The following is a 22201-nucleotide window of genomic DNA, read 5'->3' on the forward strand; positions in this document are numbered from 1 at the left end:
GCTGATGATTGTGTTGCACCATCACGGTTCACGAATTTGTTCGGTTTTCTCACTCACAGTCCTCACCTAGTGATAAGGTTGATAAGCATTATCGCTCTCGTAGGGGGTACATTCATGGTTGTTGCTTTTTGAGATACTCGATAAACTAGCTTTTACTTTGATTAAAAAATAACATTAGCTCGAAATGTAAACTAATGCTCGTAACTTTCGCAGGTATCGCAATGGTACGATCTAGTCGTTTTCACCGCCAGTATGGAAATCTACGGCGCTGCGGTCGCCGATAAGCTTGACAATGGTCGCAACATTCTGAAGCGTCGCTACTACCGACAGCACTGTACGCCGGACTTTGGCTCGTACACCAAGGACCTGTCGGCAATCTGCGGCGATCTGAACAGAGTAAGCATTGTGCAGATTATTTTGATTGGCTTAAAATAAGATTATCGTTAAATTAAAATTTTTTCCACTCTTGCCAGATATTCATCATCGACAACTCACCCGGTGCGTATCGGTGTTTCCCGAACAATGCAATACCAATCAAATCCTGGTTCTCGGACCCGATGGACATCTGCCTGCTGTCACTGTTACCTCTACTAGATGCGCTAAGGTTTACCAACGACGTACGGTCAGTGCTGTCGCGGAATCTACACCTACACCGTTTGTGGTAGCAGGTAAGTTGGAATTCTACAATAAAGGGTTTCCACAGTTAAATTGCATCACTTTAACAAAGCTGTAACATTTTGCCATATGAAATTAATTTTAATGAGAATTTGGGTGAGATGGCCTCGCGTGTATTGTTTACACTGCGTGAGTTTCATTGTGAAATTTCTAGTAGTTTTGAAAATGGAATCGCAGGAACAGCGCGTGCACGAGAACATTTTGCACACTTACCTCAACAACCCACATCTTTCGCACCGAGCCATCGGAAAGATGTTGGGAATCCAACAATCCACTGTTTCTCGTGTCATAAAACGTTTTGGAAAACGTTTAACGGTTTAACTGTGGATCGGAAGCAAGTGAATGCAAGAAAAAGTGTTCTATACTGCGTTGAAGTTCACAAACGAGTGATTGCCACCTTCAAACGCAAACCCAATTATTCCGTTCGGGATGTCGTCCAGAAAGCCAAGAAACGAGCAGGACTACGTTCATTCAAGGTTCAGAAAGCATCAAACCGCAATGAACCACAGAATAGAACAGCTAGAACGCGGGCACGTAAGCGGTACACACAAATAATGTTGACAAAACCACACTGCCTGTATAAATTCAAATTCCGGGAAATCAGTATGTGACTGCGAAAGACAAGTTCGATATTTCAGAGTCCCTCAGGAAACAGCAAGTGTCGAAGTTCCCCAAGAAATTCATGATTTGGCAGGCGATTGGTTCGTGCGGAAAACGGAGCAAGCCTTTCGTAACAACTACAACCGTAAATGGCCAAGTCTACATGAATGAGTGCCTGAAGAAACGACTGCTTCCGTTTCTCAAATCACACAACGTTCCTACAAGCCGGTATAGCCGGATCTAGCCTCTTGCCACTACTTCAACGACGTTATGGAGTGGTACAAGATGAATGGGGTCAATTCCGTGCCGAAGGATCTCAATCGATACTAGGCTATAATGAAGCACGAACTCCGTAAGCACTAAACTAAGTTTGATAAAATTCGCGGGATTTGTGTGGAAAACTGCAAGTTAATTCTAAGGAGAATTTTGAGTAGAATTCCAAGAGAATTCTGAAACGATTGCAAATTATATTCTCATTCCAATGGGAATTCTAAAGGAATGCTGATGAGAGTATCAATGGAATTGTGAGAAAAATTGCAAAAGAATTGAATTCCGAGGAAAATCCTGATGAATTCTGGCGTCTTTAGTGAAACTAGTCTATTAGTATAAGACACTGAAGAAGAAGGCTGCACATTGTAACCGAAAGACGTGTATTTGTCAAGAATATGTAGTTAAAGTAGTGGAAATGTATGTATGTTATGCTCAGTCGGTAAAGGCACAGCTACAAAGGAAGACCATGCTGGAGGTGGCTGGGTTCGATTCCCGGTCCGGTCTAGGAATTTTTCGGGTTGGAAAATTTCTCGACTTCCCTGGCATAGAGATAGAGTATGATTGTACTTGCCTTGCCACACAATTATACTAATGCAAAAATGGTACAGGCATCGAAAGCTCTCAATTAATAACTGTGGAAGTGCATCTAGAACACTAAGTTGAGAGCACGCAATACGCTAATATGCTATACGCAATAAGCTTGAAATGTGAGGAAGAAGAAGAAGAAGAAGATGTTAATAGTTAATGTTAATCGCACACTGTACTTATGTGCGGTGTACATTGCTCCTGACCGTGTTCGTGACAACGAACTTATCGAAACCCATTATCGGTCTGTTTCCGCCGTAATGGAAACTGCAACTCCAGTTGATAAGATAATTGTTCTGGGTGACTTCAATCTAGCTGGTGTTTCGTGGAAACCATCTCACAGTGGCTTTCTCTATCCAGACCCTGTACGCTCTGTATTTCATACAGGATCAGCTAGCCTTAGAACAATCGAAGCTTAGACCTCTGTTTCGTTAGCGCTCAGGACACTGCTCCAGTTATCACCACGGCACCTTCTCCACTAGTAAAGCAAGGTCATCATCATCCTCCTTTGGTTGTTACTGTCCAAGATAGGTACGTTCGGAGTTTTGAAAACATTTCCACAAACGTGTCATACGATTTTCGGAAAGCTGATCATAGTAGTATCATCGACGTACTGTCTAGCATAGACTAGGGAAGCGTCCTGGACCCTTATAACGTTGAAACCGCTGCGCAAACTTTTTCACATGTTTTGGCGTATGTCATTGACAGACACGTTCCAAAGAGAGTTCACCGAAAAGGGTCACACCTTCCTTGGCAGACGAGCCAATTGCGAAAGTTGAAATCGACCAAGCGAGCGGCACTAAGGAAATTCACCAAGTATCGTATGCTGTCGCTGAAACATCATTACGTTAGGCACAAACATGAGTTCAGGCGAGTTAGCCATCGATGCTATTCGCGATATCAACGTGGGATTCAGAGTAAACTCAAGTCACACCCGAAGTCCTTCTGGAATTACGTTAACGAGGAGCGCAAAGAGTCTGACCTACCATCGTCAATGATGTTCAACGGAGAAGTTGCTTCCACCTCTCAGGAGATCTGTCGCTTGTTTTCAGACAAGTTTGCCAGCGTATTCTCTAATGAGATATTAACCGACGACCACGTTACCCTAGCAGCTAGTAATGTACCACTCTAGCGTTGGGTGCAATTGACATCGACGTCGAGATGATTTCCACTGCCGCACAACAACTTAAGTCGTCCTTCAACCCAGGACCCGATGGTGTCCCATCAGTATTTCTGAAGAAGCATATCACCAGCTTGCTGACACCGTTGCAGCATCTATTCCGCATGTCCATCTCGAGTGGTATATTTCCATCTTCTTGGAAATTTTCACATATGTTTCCTGTTCACAAAAAAGGGAAACAAACGGGACGTGGATAATTACCGTGGAATCACATCGTTGAGCTCAGTTTCGAAGTTATTCGAGTTAATCATCATGGAGCCCCTGCTCTCTCATTGTAAGCAGTATCTAAGTAGTGATCAACACGGCTTCTTTTCCGGTCGTTCTACTACCACTAATCTACTTTGTCTGACATCGTATGTCACGGAAAGCATGACAGAACGGGCTCAAACAGACGTAATTTACACCGACTTGTCGACTGCATTCGATTAACTGAACCATGCAATTGCGATTGCTATGTTAGATAGACTCGGGGTAAATGGCAACCTCCTGCGATGGTTTCGCTCTTATCCCATCTGATGGTAACCGGTGGTCAATGTCGCTCTTATCCCATCTGATGGTAACCGTTGGTGAATGTCAACCTGCTACTTACCCAGCCACGTCAGAGATACCTCAAGGAAGTCACCTAGGCCCGTTGATTTTCCTGTTGTACTTTAACGACGTGAATCTGGTCCTCGAAGGCCCTCGTCTATCGTATGCAGATGATCTTAAAATCTATATCCGGATCCGTTCTATCGATGACTGTCACTTCCTCCAATATCAGCTCAAAGCGTTTGCTAACTGATGTAACTTGAACCGAATGGAGGTCAACCCCGCGAAGTGTTCAGTTATCACCTTCACTCGCAAGAAGGAACCCATCATGTTCAATTATGTACTTCAGGAAACAACTATCAGCCGTGTCAACCACGTAAAAGACCTGGGAGTTATTGTGGATTCCCAGTTAACGTATAAGCAACACATCTCGCGTCAAGATCATTGGGATTCATTTTCAGGATTGCAAAGAATTTCTCCGATATATATTGTCACAAATCACTATACTGTTCCCTGGTGCGGTCCAGCCTGGAATATTGCTCTGCAGTATGGAACCCAAGCTATAACAATGGTGCTGAAAGAGTTGAGTCCGTTCAGCGTCGATTTCTTCGATTTGCTCTGAGGAAGCTGCCTTGGAAAAAACCCTTTTCGTCTACCCAGTTATGAAAGTCGATGTCAACTGATTGATCTGGAGCTGCTACGTACTCGGAGAGACACTTCGCGGGCCCTGCTCATCGCGGATAGTTTACAGGGTAGAATTGATTGTTCTACAATCCTGGAGAAGATCAACGTGAACGTCCAAGCCCGAGCGCTACGAAATAACGCTATGTTAAGATTGCCTCAGCATCGCACTAACTATAGCATGAACGGTGCTATAGACGGCCTTCAACGTGTGTTCAATCGAGTTTCTTCAGTGTTTGATTTCAACCTGACACGGAGATGCTACGCCGGCGCTTTTCCCATATTTCCCTGACGCAGTAAACCGTTGAATGACCATGTTTTTCATTGTATTGTGTATTTTAGTAAGCTGTACTATGTATTTTATGTTATTCACTTAAACATCATTGGGGCTACACTCAGTCTGTTGATGTAAACTAATAAATAAACTAAAAAAAATCAATTTTTCCCCGAATTACTAATCCTTCTCAATTTCTAGGATAGCTCTATTGAGAAAAATTTCTGTTGAATACTTTCGAGAGTTTTTAAAGTGATTTCTAGGTGTAATCCATGGGGATTTTGATTAAATTTATGGGATCACTGCAATAGAATTCCAAAGGAATTCCGAGAATAACTCCATGGAAATATCGGAAGAATACGTTCCGAATATTGAGGAGAATTCCAAGAGAATTTTCAGGAAAATTATTTGGGGAATTCCTACGTAAGATTACTTACCTACTTTGAAAATTATTTAGAATTTGAAGAGAATTGCAGAGTGAATTCAAAGAGTATTCTGCAGAGAATTTCAACTGCATTAAGGCCTGTACTCGAAAAAAATGCACCAGACAAAAGTGTTCGCCAAAAATTTAGTTTAAGTCCGATTTTCTTGAAACGTTCAGGTAATGAACTAATACATATGGATTATGTTTCGGCATAATTACTTTCTTCAATTTCCTTTCCATCGCTGAAAGCCCGCACCTTTCCCTTAAGACCCCTCATTAAATTTTGTGCAATGGTGGAGCCGACCTTTTTGGTCACTTTCATCCATTCTTTCTTCAACTCCAGCTCGTTCTTAAACACCTTGGACGATTTTCGAACTTTGGCCTTCATTATGGCCCAAAATCTTTCCACCGGACGAATCACTGGTGAATTTGGGGGGTTGGCGGTTTTTGGTATAAAAACAATGTTATTGTCTCTGTACCAGTCCAACGTCGATCACGCGTAATGGCATGATGCCAGGTCCAGCCATAATATTGTCTCGCCTCCGTGGGACCGCAGAAAGGGCAACAGACGCTTCTGGAGGCACTCGGTGCGGTAAATTTCGCTGTTGATGGTACCCATTGTGATGAACGGTTTACTCAGTTTACAGCATTGGCATATGGCCTGCCAGAGCAAGTATTTTTTGACGAATTTGTCCACTTTCTTCTTCCTTATGTCTTCCGGAACATCAAACCGTGATTTGGCAACGTAGAACTCCAGCCCCGGTATCTGCTTTGCGTCTGCCTTAATGTAGGTTTCGTCACCCATAACCTCACACATCGGTTTCGTTAACCACTCTCGATACAGCTTCCTTGCACGGGATTTGGCCGCCGTGTTTTGTTGATCACGCCGGTTCGGTGCCTTCCGGATCTTGAATACACGAATCCCAGCTCGTTTCATGGTTTGTTGAACGAACCAGGCGGAACACTTTGCCTTCAGAGCCGCGTCGCAAATCGAAAGGTTCGGATTACGCTTGAAATAATCCAACACCTTCCGGGCCTTCACAGGGTCAGCTGTCTTCGATTTTCTTCCACTTCCAGCCCGCCGCTCGGTCGTCTGGGACTCCTTAAACGATTTTACCACCCGAGACACAGTTGTATGGGTGATTCCCAGTTGTCTTCCGATCCATCTCATGGTCGCAGTCGGATTTTCCATGACGGCGCGCAAAATTCTCCGACGATTTTCTTCTTGTTTCGATGACATCTCAATAATCACTGAACCGATTGGTATGAAATTTTGCACATGTAAACAATTCACTCCAAACTAGTTATACCCAGACTTTCATCAATTTTCACCCACGGATAAAAAAGTTACACACGGATAAAAATAGTGCATTTTTTTCCAGTACAAGCCTTATGATGCAAATGAAAATATCAGAGAGTGTTCTAATTCTGAGATGATTCTAAGACGATGAAGTCCTGGAAAAACTTGAAAAACTCAGGGAATTCTCTTTACCAAATAAGTAGACACCCTGCCGTGCGAACCGGGAATTGGATTGGAACCTTACAGTATTCCGTTGTACCTATAACAATCGAATTCTGTTGATATACATTTTTAGTCTAAATTAGAAATGTTCCAGAGTCTGGCACAGGAATATTTTTGATAATTAGGAACGTTAAAAACTTTTCATGTCACAAATTGCAGAAAATGTCTACATTTCTCACGTCCATAGAGGCTTTTTCTCACATAGGGGAAATGGATGTAATGTCGGCCTAAATGCCCCTAATTTGGGCCCATACAGAAATTCGACAATCGACTAAATTTTCAATAGAGACCAAAAATATCCATTAGTACCGTCCCAATGACAAAATTGATAAAATTGATAAATAGCAGATTTTTAGCGATGGGCCCAATCTTAGATTCATAGGCCAACATTAGAGCCATATCTTGGTGTTAAACTTATCTGAAATTTCTAGCACCATTATCTAACTGTTTTCTAAGACCAGGATTTTTAAATTTGCTCTCAATCAAAGCCCCAGAATATTAAGAATTTTTGTTAATCCTGGATGTTAAACTCCTCAGTGTTTGAATTTCTTCTTCTTCTTCTTCTTCTTCTTCTTCTTCTTCTTCTTCTTCTTCGCATTTCAAGCTTATTGCATATCGCATATTAGCTTATTGCGTGCTCTCAACTTAGTGTTCTAGATGCACTTCCACAGTTATTAATTGAGAGCTTTCGATGCCTGTACCATTTCTGCATTAGTATAATTGTGTGGCAAGTACAATCATACTCTATGCCCAGGGAAGTCGAGAAATTTTCCAACCAGAAAAATTCCTAGACCGGACCGGGAATCGAACCCAGCCACCTCCAGCATGGTCTTGCTTTGTAGCTGCGCCTTTACCGACTGAGCTAAGGGAGGCTATTGCTATTTTTTTTTTAAAGAATCTCATCTCTGCATATCTTGATTATTTTTTCACGGATTTGCTTAGGATCTTTCAGAATTACTTTTAATTTCAGGATTTCCTTCAATAAGCTTATGATTCTGTCCGGTACTCTATAGAATTTTTCTCCTTAACAGTCTCGGAATTCTGTGCAGAACACTTTAGGAGTTCCTTCGAGAAAACTCTTGAGATTTACTCTTAATTCATCTTCGTATTCTAAATAATTCTCGCGATAATTTGGATAATTTAGAATTCGCTTGGAATATTCCTCGACTTCTCGATATGCGACTTAATGCAATTCCTTGGATTTCACCTCAGAATGCATCTCAAAATACCCTCATGAGAATTTCTTGGAATTATCTTGGAATTTTCTTGAAACTCTTTATAGACTTCTCTTGGATTTTTGTGTTCTGAGTTTTACCCAAAATAGCTTATTTTTATCATTTAAACAACATTTTCTTTAAAAACCTTAAAATCTTCAGTTGAAGTCCTGGAAAAACCTGGACTAGCAGTTAACATCCATAGGACTCACGCCAAAGTCACGAGTTCAAATCTCATCTCCGTACAAGTCACGACTACAATAACTACCTATAATCGAAGACAACAAATCAAGAAGACTGGCAACTTTGCCAGAATCCTAGCGACAGATACAATGGCGCTGCGCTTGAGTGAAGGTGGAAGCAACGCATAAAAAATGAGCAAATACACAAACCCTTCTTCTGAGGATGTAGTCTTAGCTATCAAATTCGTTCGAAGCATTTACCTTTGAGCGACAGATGACGCGATTGTACCTGTCTCATAGCGTTCGTATAAGAAAATGGAAGAGTTGCCAGTCTTCTTGATTTGTTGTCTTCGCTATAATACAAAATGAAGCCTGGAAAACTCAGAGAATTTTATGTGGCAAAATGAGTAGACACCCTGTCGTTGATAGCTTTCGCTGATAGATAATGATTTGCGATGAATTTACGGTAGAAATCAGTGTTTACGTTTGCAACTTAGGTCCTTATGAAAATGTGCTGTCGAATTTTAAAGTTGTTTTTTTGGCGGTTAGTTATAAAGATTAACGGTTAGTTATAATGTTAGTTATAAAGGCTTTCAGCCTAGCATAGAGGTAACTCTAAGACTAATAGGTCCCAAAGAAACGTACTCAACTTTTTGGCTCAGCTCTGGTACTATCTTCGGTGCCAAGCTAATCGATGCACTCCTCGAAACATAGCAAAATCCACGAACCCCTCATTTTATTTATCAAACTTTCATAGCCTAATCAACTAGGATTTCGACTAGAATGGGGTACGCTAATTTATTTCATTTGCCAATAGGCTAGTTAAGTAGTGAGCTAATTAACGCTCAGAACACGAAGCATCCGGTAAAATGTGTAACGGCAAACTTGCAATATTTAAAAAATAATAGCTCAGCCATTTATTCACGAATTTCAAATCTACTGACGTCATTTGAAACTTCATACTTTATTTTTTTTTTATTTTTCTTTATTGTAGAGATTTTTAGCCATATGGCTAGTTCATCTCTTATCACTTCATACTTTAAAGTTTTATTCAGTATCAATAGATTTCAAACCTGTCGATACATTGCTGAGCAGTGATTTTTCAAACATTGTCAATATGCCGTTTCATATTTTACCGGAGGCATCGTGTTCTTACTTACTTACTTAAGGGTCCTGTGCACCACCAGCGGTGCAAAGGGCCAACGTGAAAGACTTCCATCCTGGGCGGCTGCTCGCTTTTGCCTTGACCTGGGCCCAGGTCAGATTCCTATCGACTTGCTTAATTTCCTTATTGAGGCTCCGCCGCCATGAGCCTCTGGGTGTGCCTCTACTGCGATGTCCTGTCGGATTCCAATCCAGCGCTTGCTTGCAGATTTCGTTTCCGCCCCGTCGAAGTGTGTGGCCGACCCACCTCCACTTTCGCTCTCGAATTTCTGTTGCTATCGGCTTCTGATGACATCGACGATGGAGCTCGGCATTCGAGATCCAGTTGTGAGGCCACCAGGCACGAATTATATACCGCAGGCATCGGTTGATGAAGACCAGCAGCTTTTGAGTGTTCTCCGCTGATACACACCACGTCTCGCTGGCGTATAACAACACAGATTTCACGTTCGAGTTGAAAATTCGGATGTTGGTGCGTTGACTTATCCGGTTGGATCTCCATACGTTTCGTAAACTCGCAAAGGCAGCCCTAGCCTTCTTGATTCGTGCACCTATGTCGCTCTTGGTCTCGCCGTCCGACGCTATTTGGCTGCCAAGATATTGGAAACTTTCGACCTTCTCCACTGCTTGCCCCGCTACCGTAAAGTTGGAAGGGTTGCCCGTGTTGATATCCAACGATTTGGTCTTGTTGACGTTGATGGTGAGACTCCATGGTGATAGGCTGCCAAAGCCCACGGTTCGGTACACGGTCAATTGCACCTACCATGATCTCGTCGATTACGATGAGAAACAGTAACGGTGATAGTATACATCCTCACACCAGCGACTACCCGGATAGGGTCGGACAAGGCTCCGTTATGCAGAACTCTGCACGTGAAAGCCTCATGCAGCGCTTCGATGAGGTTGACGATTTTATCCTGGACTCCCTGCGTCTCAGGGCGCCCCACAGATTCTCGTGATTGAGACGGTCGAAAGCTTGTTCGTAGTCAATGAATACCAAATAAAGGAACTCTTGGAATTCATTGACCTGCTCCAGGATGATGCGGAGCGTGACAATATGTTCCACACAAGATCTTCCGGCACGGAATCCTGCCTGCTGCCGTCGGAGAGTCGCGTCGATCTTCTCCTGTATCCGATTTAGGATAACTTTGCACAGAACTTTAAGAACAATACACAGTAACATGATGCTTCGCCAAATGTCGCACACAGTCAGATCCCCCTTTTTTGGGACCTTCACTCAGATGCCCTGCATCCAGTCGGCCGGAAAAGTCGCGGTTTCCCAGATATTACAGAATAGTTGATGCAACATTTGTGCGGATAGCATGGGGTCAGCTTTGAGCATCTCTGCTGATATGCGATCGACCCCTGGAGCCTTGTTGGATTTCATGCTTCGGATAACTGTTTCAATCTCCTGCAGTGATGGGGCCTCGGAATTGACGCGAGTGATGCGCCGCACCCTAGGCGTTCTAGGATTTCCATAAATTTCATCTTGTGTTCAGTAATGCAAACAATGTATTAAATATGTCCATAAATCAATTGAATAATAAAATTAATTGTCAAATTTTCTCCATCTCTCTTTGCAGAATTTAAGTAATATTTTATGGTGCGCTGTGAGACTTCTAAAATCTTACAAATATTCATTTGTTTTATTCTAAAGTCACATCCTACTGTCGGTATAGCGAGCGTCGAAATCGTCGAGAAAGAAAACCTGAAGTGAAACTAAAGAACACAAGAGTGGGTAGACATAAATTGAACAATACCTACTAACTTAATAGAACGAAGGGGGTTAAATATTTCGTACAATAAGTGTAAGTTATTTAAAAGCATCCTTATGATTTTACCATCGCGATGATCTTCAACTATTTCGCGTAATAGCTACGGATTTTGTTGTCATGCTTCCTATGTTTAATGTGTACTATTTTGTCTTAAAAGCTCATTTGTTGCTAATTGGTTATAACAAATTTTTCTAAAAGACAAATTAAGGTTAGGAAATTGGACACTGAAACAAAATTGTAGTACTAGTAGTGGCGGTGAACAAACCGCTTGTAGCAAAAATGTCAATGACATTTTCTGACATTATTTACCTGAATGTTTGTTTGAATAACTAACGGGGGACAGTTGGTAAGAACCTTATTTATAGGAATGATTGTCGTAGTACATACCATTAAATGAGTGTATAAAATAAATGCAAATAAAAAAACAAAATGGAAATACTTTTAAAAATATACAAAGGCAGGTAATCCTACTAATGGAAGCAAGCCAAGTGACACAAATCTAGAAAAGAAGTGCAAACGAGCATAAGGTTACCACCAACAAGTTAAACAAAGTTGACGAAGCGAGAGGGTTCCGTGCTTTTTTTTAGGAGTTTAAATATAATTCTACAAATTTATGATAATAACTCATTCACTACGCGAAAATACACTCAATCGACTAGATTTTCATACTTGTAAAGCAAATCATGTTCTCTCCTAGAAAGGATATCATTAATCGATAATCTTATACACTATTTTGAGGAACTCGGTGAAACCAAATGAACCTACTATAACATCGTTGGTTGTGTCCCCTCGAGAAAATAACAGAAATCTTCCCGATACCAGAAGCAAAGGAAAGCATTATAGTGCTACTAGCAAACCTTCGTCCTTCCTATTCTGACGGCACCAGCAGAAGAAAGTATTCCCAATCTGTATTATCCTGTGTGCTAGTAAATTGTTCTTTTGAATTTCACTCGCCGATCACAATCAATTCTAGAGGCTATTGAGATTGTCAAGAAAAGATATACCAAGAATCAAATAAACAATTTGAGTAGTTTTTAACAATTGGTTATTAGCACCTAGCAGCGCAATGTAAACACATGTGCAGAAAAACCCGCGCCCAGAGATAAGATTCTTCCGCTTCGACTACGAAAGGCAGCACACCCAAATAGTTTTCAGTAGAAGAACCCCGCAACGAACGTATCCTAGCCATGCCGGGGGAGGGGGTTAGTGTTATAATTTCGTGTTTTTTTTTATAATTATATTTCTCATGTAGTTTAGAACACTGTGAAGCAAAACTTTGTCCTAATAAGGCTTGTGTTCAAAAGTTGTGTTTTGCTGCTACTCTCTCCATAAACAAGTCTTCGCCATTAACGTATAAGCAATCGTTTCCAGTTTCACAAACTCCGCCGTACACCGGTTTTATATTTGAACAAAGTCTCTCACTACCGAATTTTTCCCGATCTTCTTTTCACCCGATTTTTCCGCTCTGGTCCAATCACTTACAAAACTATTAAACATGTTCTTCTTTCGACACACCTATACACACACACACACACACACACACACACACACACACACACATCTTGTTAAGGATACTTGGTAACAAATGACAAATTCTCTTGTTAGAAATGTAAGCTAGTAAACAAATGGAGGAACATAAATAAGTTAAAATCAGTAAAAAATAAACAACCAATCTATTTTGGAAACTTGTAATATTATATTGAAAAAAAAACAAACAAGTAAATTTACACACGCAAAACACGCGATTGCAATTTTCAACAGAATGGTATACCATGAAAAGAGAAACAGTAGTGAACAATATAAAACCAATGCAGGCAAACTATAACTGAATTCAGATAACTACCCGCACTCATACTTCTACACACACACACACACACAAATGTCATCCCAAAAATAGCAAAAGGAACGGAAATCCAGCAAACATAAAAAAACAAAACAAAAACAATAAAAAACAGAAACACAAACACTCTCCCTGTCAAGAGTCCTAATATGAGTGAATAGGTATTAATTTGTACATATAGTTTGATAGAAAGGACATCAGAAAACAATAAGAAAAATCCAAATAAAAAGGTAATAATACAAGCAAACTGGATAAAAGTGACATGACATGGTTGGCAGAGTGAGGCTTTCTTGTCTAAAACGTTCCGAAATTTCCGGTTTTTGTTTTGTAACCTTCATTTAGAGTAAGATTAGGCTTTCAAATGCGGGCACGATCTTCAATAAATCCAGCCAGTTCATTTGCTTTGCTGGCGAGGTGTACATTGTCGGAAAAACGTTCCAGGCGATGGCGGAGCAGTACAGCAAGCTGAAACGTGAAGCTACTAAAATGGATGAGAAAAACGATCAGCTCCAAAAAGCCAAACAAAAAGTAGAGTTGTAGGACTTGGGAAAATCGGAATATTTCGGTCTTGTACAAATTTTCGATATTCGTTAGCATTGAAATGACGACATCCGTTTTTTTAAATATGCAAGATGCAAGAAGAGCATACAAAGTTTGTGTTTTACACGTATGAAACCTGTAAATTTTATCAATTATCACCCACTCACTGACTCAGCACTAATAAAATTGCTGATTATGACTCTTAGATAACAACATTTACAGGTTTTATGCGTCAAACACATACTTTGCAACCTCTTCTTGTAACTTATTAGTAAAACATGGTATCATCTTTTGATTTAATTATTTCGAAAAACATGTTTTTAATCGAGGGGATGTTGGAAATTGCCAACAGATTGGGGGTCGGGATGATTTCCGTAATAATAATATCGAATGAAAACAACCGAGAATTGGGGTTTACGTTTTCGTATTTGGAATATTATTATTTTCCTGTAATTATTGTAATTATTCAGAATTAGATTTTTTCATGGTGGTGGATTGCTTAATTTCTTTCATAACAATTAGCTAAAGATTTTGACCACTTACGTTTAGTCCCGTTGTGCGGATTCCTTGAATACCTTTTCGTTCGACTCGAAATAATCTCCTGCACGTACTACTCATCCGTACTAATAATCCCTGCTCGCACTAGTCCGTACTATAAGCATTTAAGTTTAAGCATTTTAACTATTTTAAGTATTAGTTAAGTAGGAATTACCTTTTAATGATAAAATCCAGCTTGCATGCAAATTCAGGGTTAGGAATTTCCGATCTTGACTGTAGCAAACTAAGTAGCAAAACACTAGGATAATCAATTTGATTTTAACTGATAGAACTATTTTAAATTTCATGTACGTTACCAATTAGGTGATAATATCACTTTTAATATTAATATTAGCACAATTTCAAAGGCAATCGGCACGATCTTAGAGAAACTTTTACAATTCACTTGTGTACTTGTTCACTATTCAATATTTTTCTATCTATCTTTCCAACAATACAGCTACTCTCCCACTCTCCCATGTACTGCTGACTCAACACTACTACAGTGATACGACGAACTGTCAAGACCGGTGCGTATTGGGCGGTTGCGATGATGTACGCGATGGTCAAACCCAAGCTACAGTAGCGGCGCGCTGGCGTGAACGCGCCAACAAGGGGGCGTCACATCTAAGGCTCTGAACCATTTGGTGGATTATTTTAACTTTTGGTTAAAATTTGACAGATGAAAAGTTATCGATTAACCCTGCTATCCGAGCATGGTTATTTCTGACAGACAAGAAGTTAAATTTTGACAACCGTGGCTCGAAAACTGGTCGATCGACAGTACGGGGATTTTCGAACATAGAAAATAACTTTCGAAATGTCACTTTTAACCACGAGTTAAATTTAACTCGGCATTTGGTTCACAGCCTAAATCGTAATTCTAGATGCTCGAAAAATTTCACACTAGCGAATCAATCTACGAAAAATCTTCTTTTATTTCTCGCATCTACTTGCATCGTACATAATCTTTTTGCAGGAAATCTTCAGAATCGTCTTTCTATCTACTCAGTGTGCAAAACAAAATCTGTTTGCATCGTAGATAGAGTCACCCCCTTCGTTTTCAATCGGAAAGAGCATTTGCAACCTTGCTTGAAATATCTTAAAAATTTCCTGATCATTTCCCATGAATTTTGTTTGAATCATGCTAAAATGTACTTTTACATATTTTCCTGATCTCTTCTTAAATTCTTAAACAACCGGAATTCAATGAAGTAAAATTTTAATGCATTTAGTTAAAAAACGAAGTCGGATTGGATTAGATTAGATATCTTTATTAAAGAGACTTTCAGTCGTGGGCTGGTTCGTGTCTGAAAACCTTAGAAAGAGGTTTCCCTAGTTAGAAAGGTTGGGAGTTCCAGAAGGGAACTCCCCAAATTACAGAGTTTGCTGTAGGGGGTCTAAAAAAAAAAGAGTGAAGCCCCAGAGGGGGGTCCACTTAATACAGAGTGGTTCTTTTACATAGTATGAAAAGTTTGTTTGCTGTCAAAGTTGTAGTCATCTTGGTGCCTAGTAGTTTTCCTTAATCGCGTCCTTCTGTCAGATATTCGAGAGTTGTTGCTGTAATTTGATTGGCATGTTATATGTACGAGTTGTATATTCATGTTTCAAATCGTGGTCATTGTGGGTAGCGGAAGTCATTGTGATGTTTTGTGAAAGATCTTGTTTCGTTGCGGTCAAGCAGCGTAATTTTTGGAAATAAAGTGAATCAATTGGAGTTGCGGTGGTCAGGGTTTAAGGTGAGGACATTAGATTCGGTGAAAGAGGCCAGCCTCACAAAGGAAGCCCATCAGTGCCGCAGTCTTGGCCGGGTCGTCGCTGAGTGCTTCTCTGATGCTGCCTGACATGTAGTAGCATTCACGGGACCCTCATATTGTGGGCAGTGGCTGATAACTATGGTCACTATATTCATAGTCTGGCTGATACAATGACGGGAGCCAATCGAGCATGATTGTTTTTCAGGTGGCAATTCATCAATCATCGTTTTTCGCGAAGACCATCGACTCGGCTAATGTTAAGTAGATGGTCCCTTGAATATCGAGTAAGTGAGTTGACTGTACATGCAATACAAACACAAAATGCGTATGTATTGTTGTTGTTTGTTTTTGGCCTTATCGACTATAGTCGACTATCGATAGTCGCTATATTTATAGTCTAAAGAAGAGAATCTCGGGAACCAATTGAGCTGTCAAATAACGGAACCAATCGAGCATGTTTTAGCATACGATGTTGTTAATTTGCGTTCGGTTGGCCAGGAAAGAACTCCAAGTTTTGTTTATAAAAGTAGATAGTAACTTCGCTTTTTGATAGCTCGAAATTCTGTCCGCCGGACTATAAATATATCGACTATAGTATGGACTAAAGAGCCTGAATTTATAAAGAGATGACATCTTATCCATTTGACAGGTCTTCTGCTCGATTGGAATGACTTTTCCTATGACTTTGACAGACAATCGATTGTTCCCTGGGCTTTGGCAAAACCTTGAGGTAGTTTAATTAGGCTACCAGGTCCCAGGGCTGATCTGGATCTTTACCACATTGGAAAGATGCACACTAGTGTTGCCAGATCAGTGTTGATGCTTACCAAAAGTGCATTTGAACCCGCTTATAAAAGCATATTAATAGATTAATCATCACCGTACATTGTTTATTGCTCTGTACTAATATTAAATGATTAAGCACAGCATTTGATATTTTAGTAGGAATGCTGAATTTAGTCGCAGTGGAAATCAATCCTTTATTGAATTGGATTTATTTCTATGGATATGCACGTTTGGAAAGTAAAGGGTGTCCACGATGAAATTGCCACACACAAAATTGATTCGCAAAATTCGAGTTTTCATCCGATTGCCATCAAATTTTCAGGGATTGAGAAATAACTATTAAACTTCATTTTACCATTTTACTCGTATTTTATTCACAGTCCATACGCAAATGCCCGCACCTTGGCCTTAACCCCGGCCATAAGATTCTGCACAACCTGTGAATCAACCGTTTTTTGCATGTAAACCCATACTTTCTTCAGTTCCTCGACTGTCTTCACTGCCTTAGGTCGTTTAAGAAGGTGCTGCTTCATAATCGCCCAGTACTTCTCGATGGGGCGGAGCTCCGGAGTGTTGGGAGGGTTGAACATTTTCGGCACGAAATTGACCTTATTGTCCGCATACCACTTCAGCACGTCCTTGGAGTAGTGGCATGAGGCCAAATCCGGCCAGAAGATTGTTGGGACGTTGTGGGCCTTCAGGAGAGGAAGCAGCCGCTTCTGGAGGCACTCTTTTATGTACACCTGTCCGTTCATCGTGTCCTGGGTCACGAAAGGTGCACTCCGCTTCCCGCACGTGCAGATGGCTTGCCAAACCAGGAATTTCTTCGCAAATTTGGACATCTTCTGAGTGCGGACATGCTCCGGAACGCTGAACTTATCCTTGGCCGTGAAAAACAGGTTGCCGGGGATCTGTTTGAAGTCGGCCTTCACATATGTTTCGTCGTCCATGATGCAGCATTCAACTTTCGTCAGCATGTTGAGGTACAACTTCCTGGCACGGGTTTTGGCGGACTTGTTCTGCTTCTCGTCGCGATTAGGGGCCTTTTGTACCTTGAACGTTCGAAGCCCAGCCTTAGTTTTGGCCTTCTGGACAAAACTTCGGCTTAGGTGCAGCTTCTTAGCCACATCCCTAACGGAGGCGTTCGGATTTCAGTTGAAGGCCCCAACTACGCGGTTGTGATTTTTGGTGTTGTACGGAATACTTTTTCCTTCACTTCTGGGCTTCCGATCGGTGGTCAACCGTTCCTCGAAACGCTTAATCACTCGCGACACCGTGGAATTCGCGATTCCCAACGTTTTAGCGATGGAACGATGCGAGAGATCCTTGTTCTCGTGATGAATGCGCAAGATTTTATCACGCACGAGCTGTTCTTTCGACTCCATTTCCGCGAGTTTTGATCACAGGACTTTAAAACTTGCAGGATGTAAATAATGCACTATGAACTAAATCCACCCAAATTTTCATTAAATTCTACCCAACGGTTAAAAAGTTAGAGCAATTTCATAGTGTGGCAATTTCATCGTGGACACCCTTTATCATCACAAAGATTCTGCACTCGGTCTACAGCTTATGGGCGGGAAGCGTTCCCGCATAAGCACGAACCATAAATTGACCTTACCTAAAATGGTTAAAAAAAATTTATAATCCCTGCTAAACTTCAACTGAAATGGTTATGGAACTTTACATGAACGTTTTATGATAAAGTTTTAACCTTAAGTATTATAATTTTTTGGAAGTGGACCTTACAAATAATGGGTTGTTAAGAACCATTACCATTCAAAATTCTTGTTTTCTCCATACATTTTCGGAATGAAAACTATACTAAAACCTTTTAACTTATGGTTTGAGAACATTAATGGTAATGGTTATGGTTACCAGTAAGGTCCATGAATGGTTTTGTAACATCGATCAACTTTATGTGGAATATATCGCGAATTGGTTGCCTGTAAATTACTGATTACCAATTCACGATATATTTCACGTAAAGTTGAGCGATAATACAAAACCATTAATGGACCTTACTGACTACTATAACCATAACCATTAATGTTCTCAAACCATAAGTAAAAACGTTCTAATATAGTTCTCTTTCCGAAAATGTATGGAGAAAACAAGAATTTGCAATGGTAATGGTTCTTAACAACCCATTATTTGTAAGGTCCGCTTCCAAAAAACCATAATACATAAGGTTAAAACTTTATCACACAAACGTTCATGTAAAGTTCCATAACCATTTCAGTTGAAGTTTAGCAAGGATTATAAACAATTTATAACCGTTATCGGTAAGGTCATGTGATGGTTCGCGTTTATGCGGGTTGTGTTTGTTTTTGTTTTTTTTATCTATTTATAGAGTCAATTCTTAGAAATACGAAGCGAAAGACAAATCAAGCATTAAGCACAAGACCTTCAAGAAAACTAACAACACGAAGTCTGGAAATGGCAATGTTTTATTCAAAATGTCAAATATTTCAAGAATATCGGGTGAGACCAATCGGACTGAGCGCTCTTTCGGTTATCTGGAAGGGTTGTGCACGAGGAGCGATTTTAATCCCCCCAGTTTTGAAGACATTCCGGAGCGAGGATCCATTATCCAGAAACACAATACAACAAGAGAAGGAAGTAGTATTGAAGGTAAACATGGAGTACATGGGAACGTCGAAAACTGTAAGTAAAGGGTGATACGGTCAAAATTTGGTCAATATCAACTTGACGTATTTCTTTCAATTTTGCATTTAAAAAACCTGAACACCCCTCATTTTGAAGGTGTGTGTGTGTAGAATGTTGCTCCTATTTTCATTTTGGAATTCACTCTTCAGTTGTCAAAATGCCGTCCAAGCAAGAAGAGCAGCGTATCAAAATTTTGCTCGCGCATCGCGAAAATCCTAGCTACTCGCACGCAAAGTTGGCAAAATCGCTAAAAGTTGCCAAATCAACCGTTACAAATGTAATTAAAGTGTTTGGGGAACGTTTGTCGACAGCCAGGAAGTCTGGATCGGGGGGAAATCGAAAACCGGAAGCCGCTGAGACGACAAAGAGAGTTGCCGGTAGTTTCAAGCGAAACCCTAACCTCTCTCTCCGAGATGCCGCAAATAAGCTGGGTGTATCGTCTACAACCGTGCATCGAGCCAAAAAACGAGCCGGACTATCGACTTACAAGAAGGTAGTGACTCCAAATCGCGATGATAAACAAAATACGACGGCCAAAGCGCGATCCCGGAGGCTGTACACGACGATGCTGACGAAGTTTGACTGCGTGGTAATGGACGACGAAACCTACGTCAAAGCCGACTACAAGCAGCTTCCGGGACAGGAGTTTTATACGGCAAAAGGAAGGGGAAAGGTAGCAGATGTTTTCAAGCACATGAAACTGTCAAAGTTCGCAAAGAAATATCTGGTTTGGCAAGCCATCTGTACCTGTGGCTTGAAAAGCAGCATTTTCATAGCTTCCGGGACTGTCAACCAAGAAATTTACGTGAAAGAGTGTTTGAATAAACGTCTGCTGCCTTTCCTGAAGAAACACGGTTGTTCCGTACTGTTTTGGCCGGATTTGGCATCTTGCCATTACGGTAAAAAGGCCATGGAGTGGTACGCCGCCAACAACGTGCAGGTGGTTCCCAAGGACAAGAACCCTCCCAACACGCCAGAGCTCCGCCCAATTGGCTCGGCTATTGTCAAGCGGAACCTAAAGAAGACCAAAAAACTGCTAAAGGGCGAGCAGCAGTTCAAGGCAAACTGGCTTTCTGCGGCGAAGAAGGTGGACAAGGTGGCTGTACAAAATCTGATGGCAGGGGTCAAGCGTAAGGCCCGGCAATTCGGATTTGGAAAAGCGGAAGCCTAACTGAATATTTGTCCTGAATTTTATACTAACTGAACTTGAAAAAGAAATTTAATTTGATTTTTTAAATAAACGATTTCACCGATTTACACGCGTTTTCCCTTGACCAAATTTTGACCGTATCACCCTTTAGTAGTTTTCCTTAATCGTGTCCTTCTGTCAGATATTCGAGAGTTGTTGCTGTAATTTGATTGGCATGTTATATGTACGAGTTGTATATTCATGTTTCAAATCGTGGTCATTGTGGGTAGCGGAAGTCATTGTGATGTTTTGTGAAAGATCTTGTTTCGTTGCGGTCAAGCAGCGTAATTTTTGGAAATAAAGTGAATCAATTGGAGTTGCGGTGGTCAGGGTTTAAGGTGAGGACATTAGATTCGGTGAAAGAGGCCAGCCTCACAAAGGAAGCCCATCAGTGCCGCAGTCTTGGCCGGGTCGTCGCTGAGTGCTTCTCTGATGCTGCCTGACATGTAGTAGCATTCACGGGACCCTCATATTGTGGGCAGTGGCTGATAACTATGGTCACTATATTCATAGTCTGGCTGATACAATGACGGGAGCCAATCGAGCATGATTGTTTTTCAGGTGGCAATTCATCAATCATCGTTTTTCGCGAAGACCATCGACTCGGCTAATGTTAAGTAGATGGTCCCTTGAATATCGAGTAAGTGAGTTGACTGTACATGCAATACAAACACAAAATGCGTATGTATTGTTGTTGTTTGTTTTTGGCCTTATCGACTATAGTCGACTATCGATAGTCGCTATATTTATAGTCTAAAGAAGAGAATCTCGGGAACCAATTGAGCTGTCAAATAACGGAACCAATCGAGCATATAACGATCAAAAACAGAAAAGATCACATCAGCTTTTGTGAACAAAACTTCGGAAACCCTTTTGTCGTGACTCAAGGCTCGACTACGCAAACCAACTTTATCATAGGTTTGCGGAAAGTTTCCCCTATCCGACGATGTTGTTAATTTGCGTTCGGTTGGCCAGGAAAGAACTCCAAGTTTTGTTTATAAAAGTAGATAGTAACTTCGCTTTTTGATAGCTCGAAATTCTGTCCGCCGGACTATAAATATATCGATTATAGTATGGACCGTATGGACTAAAGAGCCTGAATTTATAAAGAGATGACATCTTATCCATTTGACAGGTCTTCTGCTCGATTGGAATGACTTTTCCTATGACTTTGACAGACAATCGATTGTTCCCTGGGCTTTGGCAAAACCTTGAGGTAGTTTAATTAGGCTACCAGGTCCCAGGGCTGATCTGGATCTTTACCACATTGGAAAGATGCACACTAGTGTTGCCAGATCAGTGTTGATGCTTACCAAAAGCAAAGATAAATACTAAGATGAAACTGTCGGAAGAAAAACTTTTAATTTTAGTGTCCTCTTTCACGGTCCCTTTCATCCAATGAATACCCCCAGTATGCAAGGTAATTTTGTGGTTTTGCTGCCCCCTCGGTACAGATGAAATTTTGCGCTCTTTTTTATCAAAACAATCACACCAAAATCAGAGATGTCCCATTTTTTTGATTATTCGATTAACAACTAATCGATTATTTTTTGTTCGCTGTGATGTCATTTTTCCACCAATGAGAGTGCAGCACATGTTTGAAACGATCTGTGATGATCATCTGGAGAAGTTAATGCTTATATCGGCATGATATAACCGATTACAAATATTTTACTTTTTGGTTCGTTAATCGATTATTCGATCATTCGAATGAAAATCGGCCATCACTAGATGAATGTGAAACGTCATTTCAAATATAAGGACCGTACATAAATAATGATACAATTTGAAAGGGACCGGGACTAATC

General features: G+C 40.8%; 1 protein-coding gene across 2 annotated transcripts in view; it reads left to right on the plus strand.

Annotated features, from left to right (window-relative positions):
* The window catches only part of LOC135706730 (CTD nuclear envelope phosphatase 1 homolog), a 42168-nt gene extending 30780 nt beyond the window's left edge, over positions 1 to 11388 (plus strand). For both annotated transcript variants that reach the window (XM_065228415.1, XM_065228489.1), the window contains exons 3-5: positions 214 to 396; positions 474 to 668; positions 10883 to 11388. In XM_065228415.1, coding sequence (XP_065084487.1) covers positions 214 to 396; positions 474 to 665 — 375 coding nt within the window. In that variant the 3' untranslated portion in view covers positions 666 to 668; positions 10883 to 11388. The remainder of the gene's footprint in view (positions 1 to 213; positions 397 to 473; positions 669 to 10882) is intronic.
* The last annotated feature ends 10813 nt before the right edge of the window (positions 11389 to 22201 follow it).

Source organism: Ochlerotatus camptorhynchus, unplaced genomic scaffold, assembly GCF_037179485.1.
Source record: "Ochlerotatus camptorhynchus isolate MF236.1 unplaced genomic scaffold, CSIRO-AGI_Acam_v1.1 ptg000002l, whole genome shotgun sequence".
NCBI lineage: Eukaryota > Metazoa > Arthropoda > Insecta > Diptera > Culicidae > Ochlerotatus > Ochlerotatus camptorhynchus.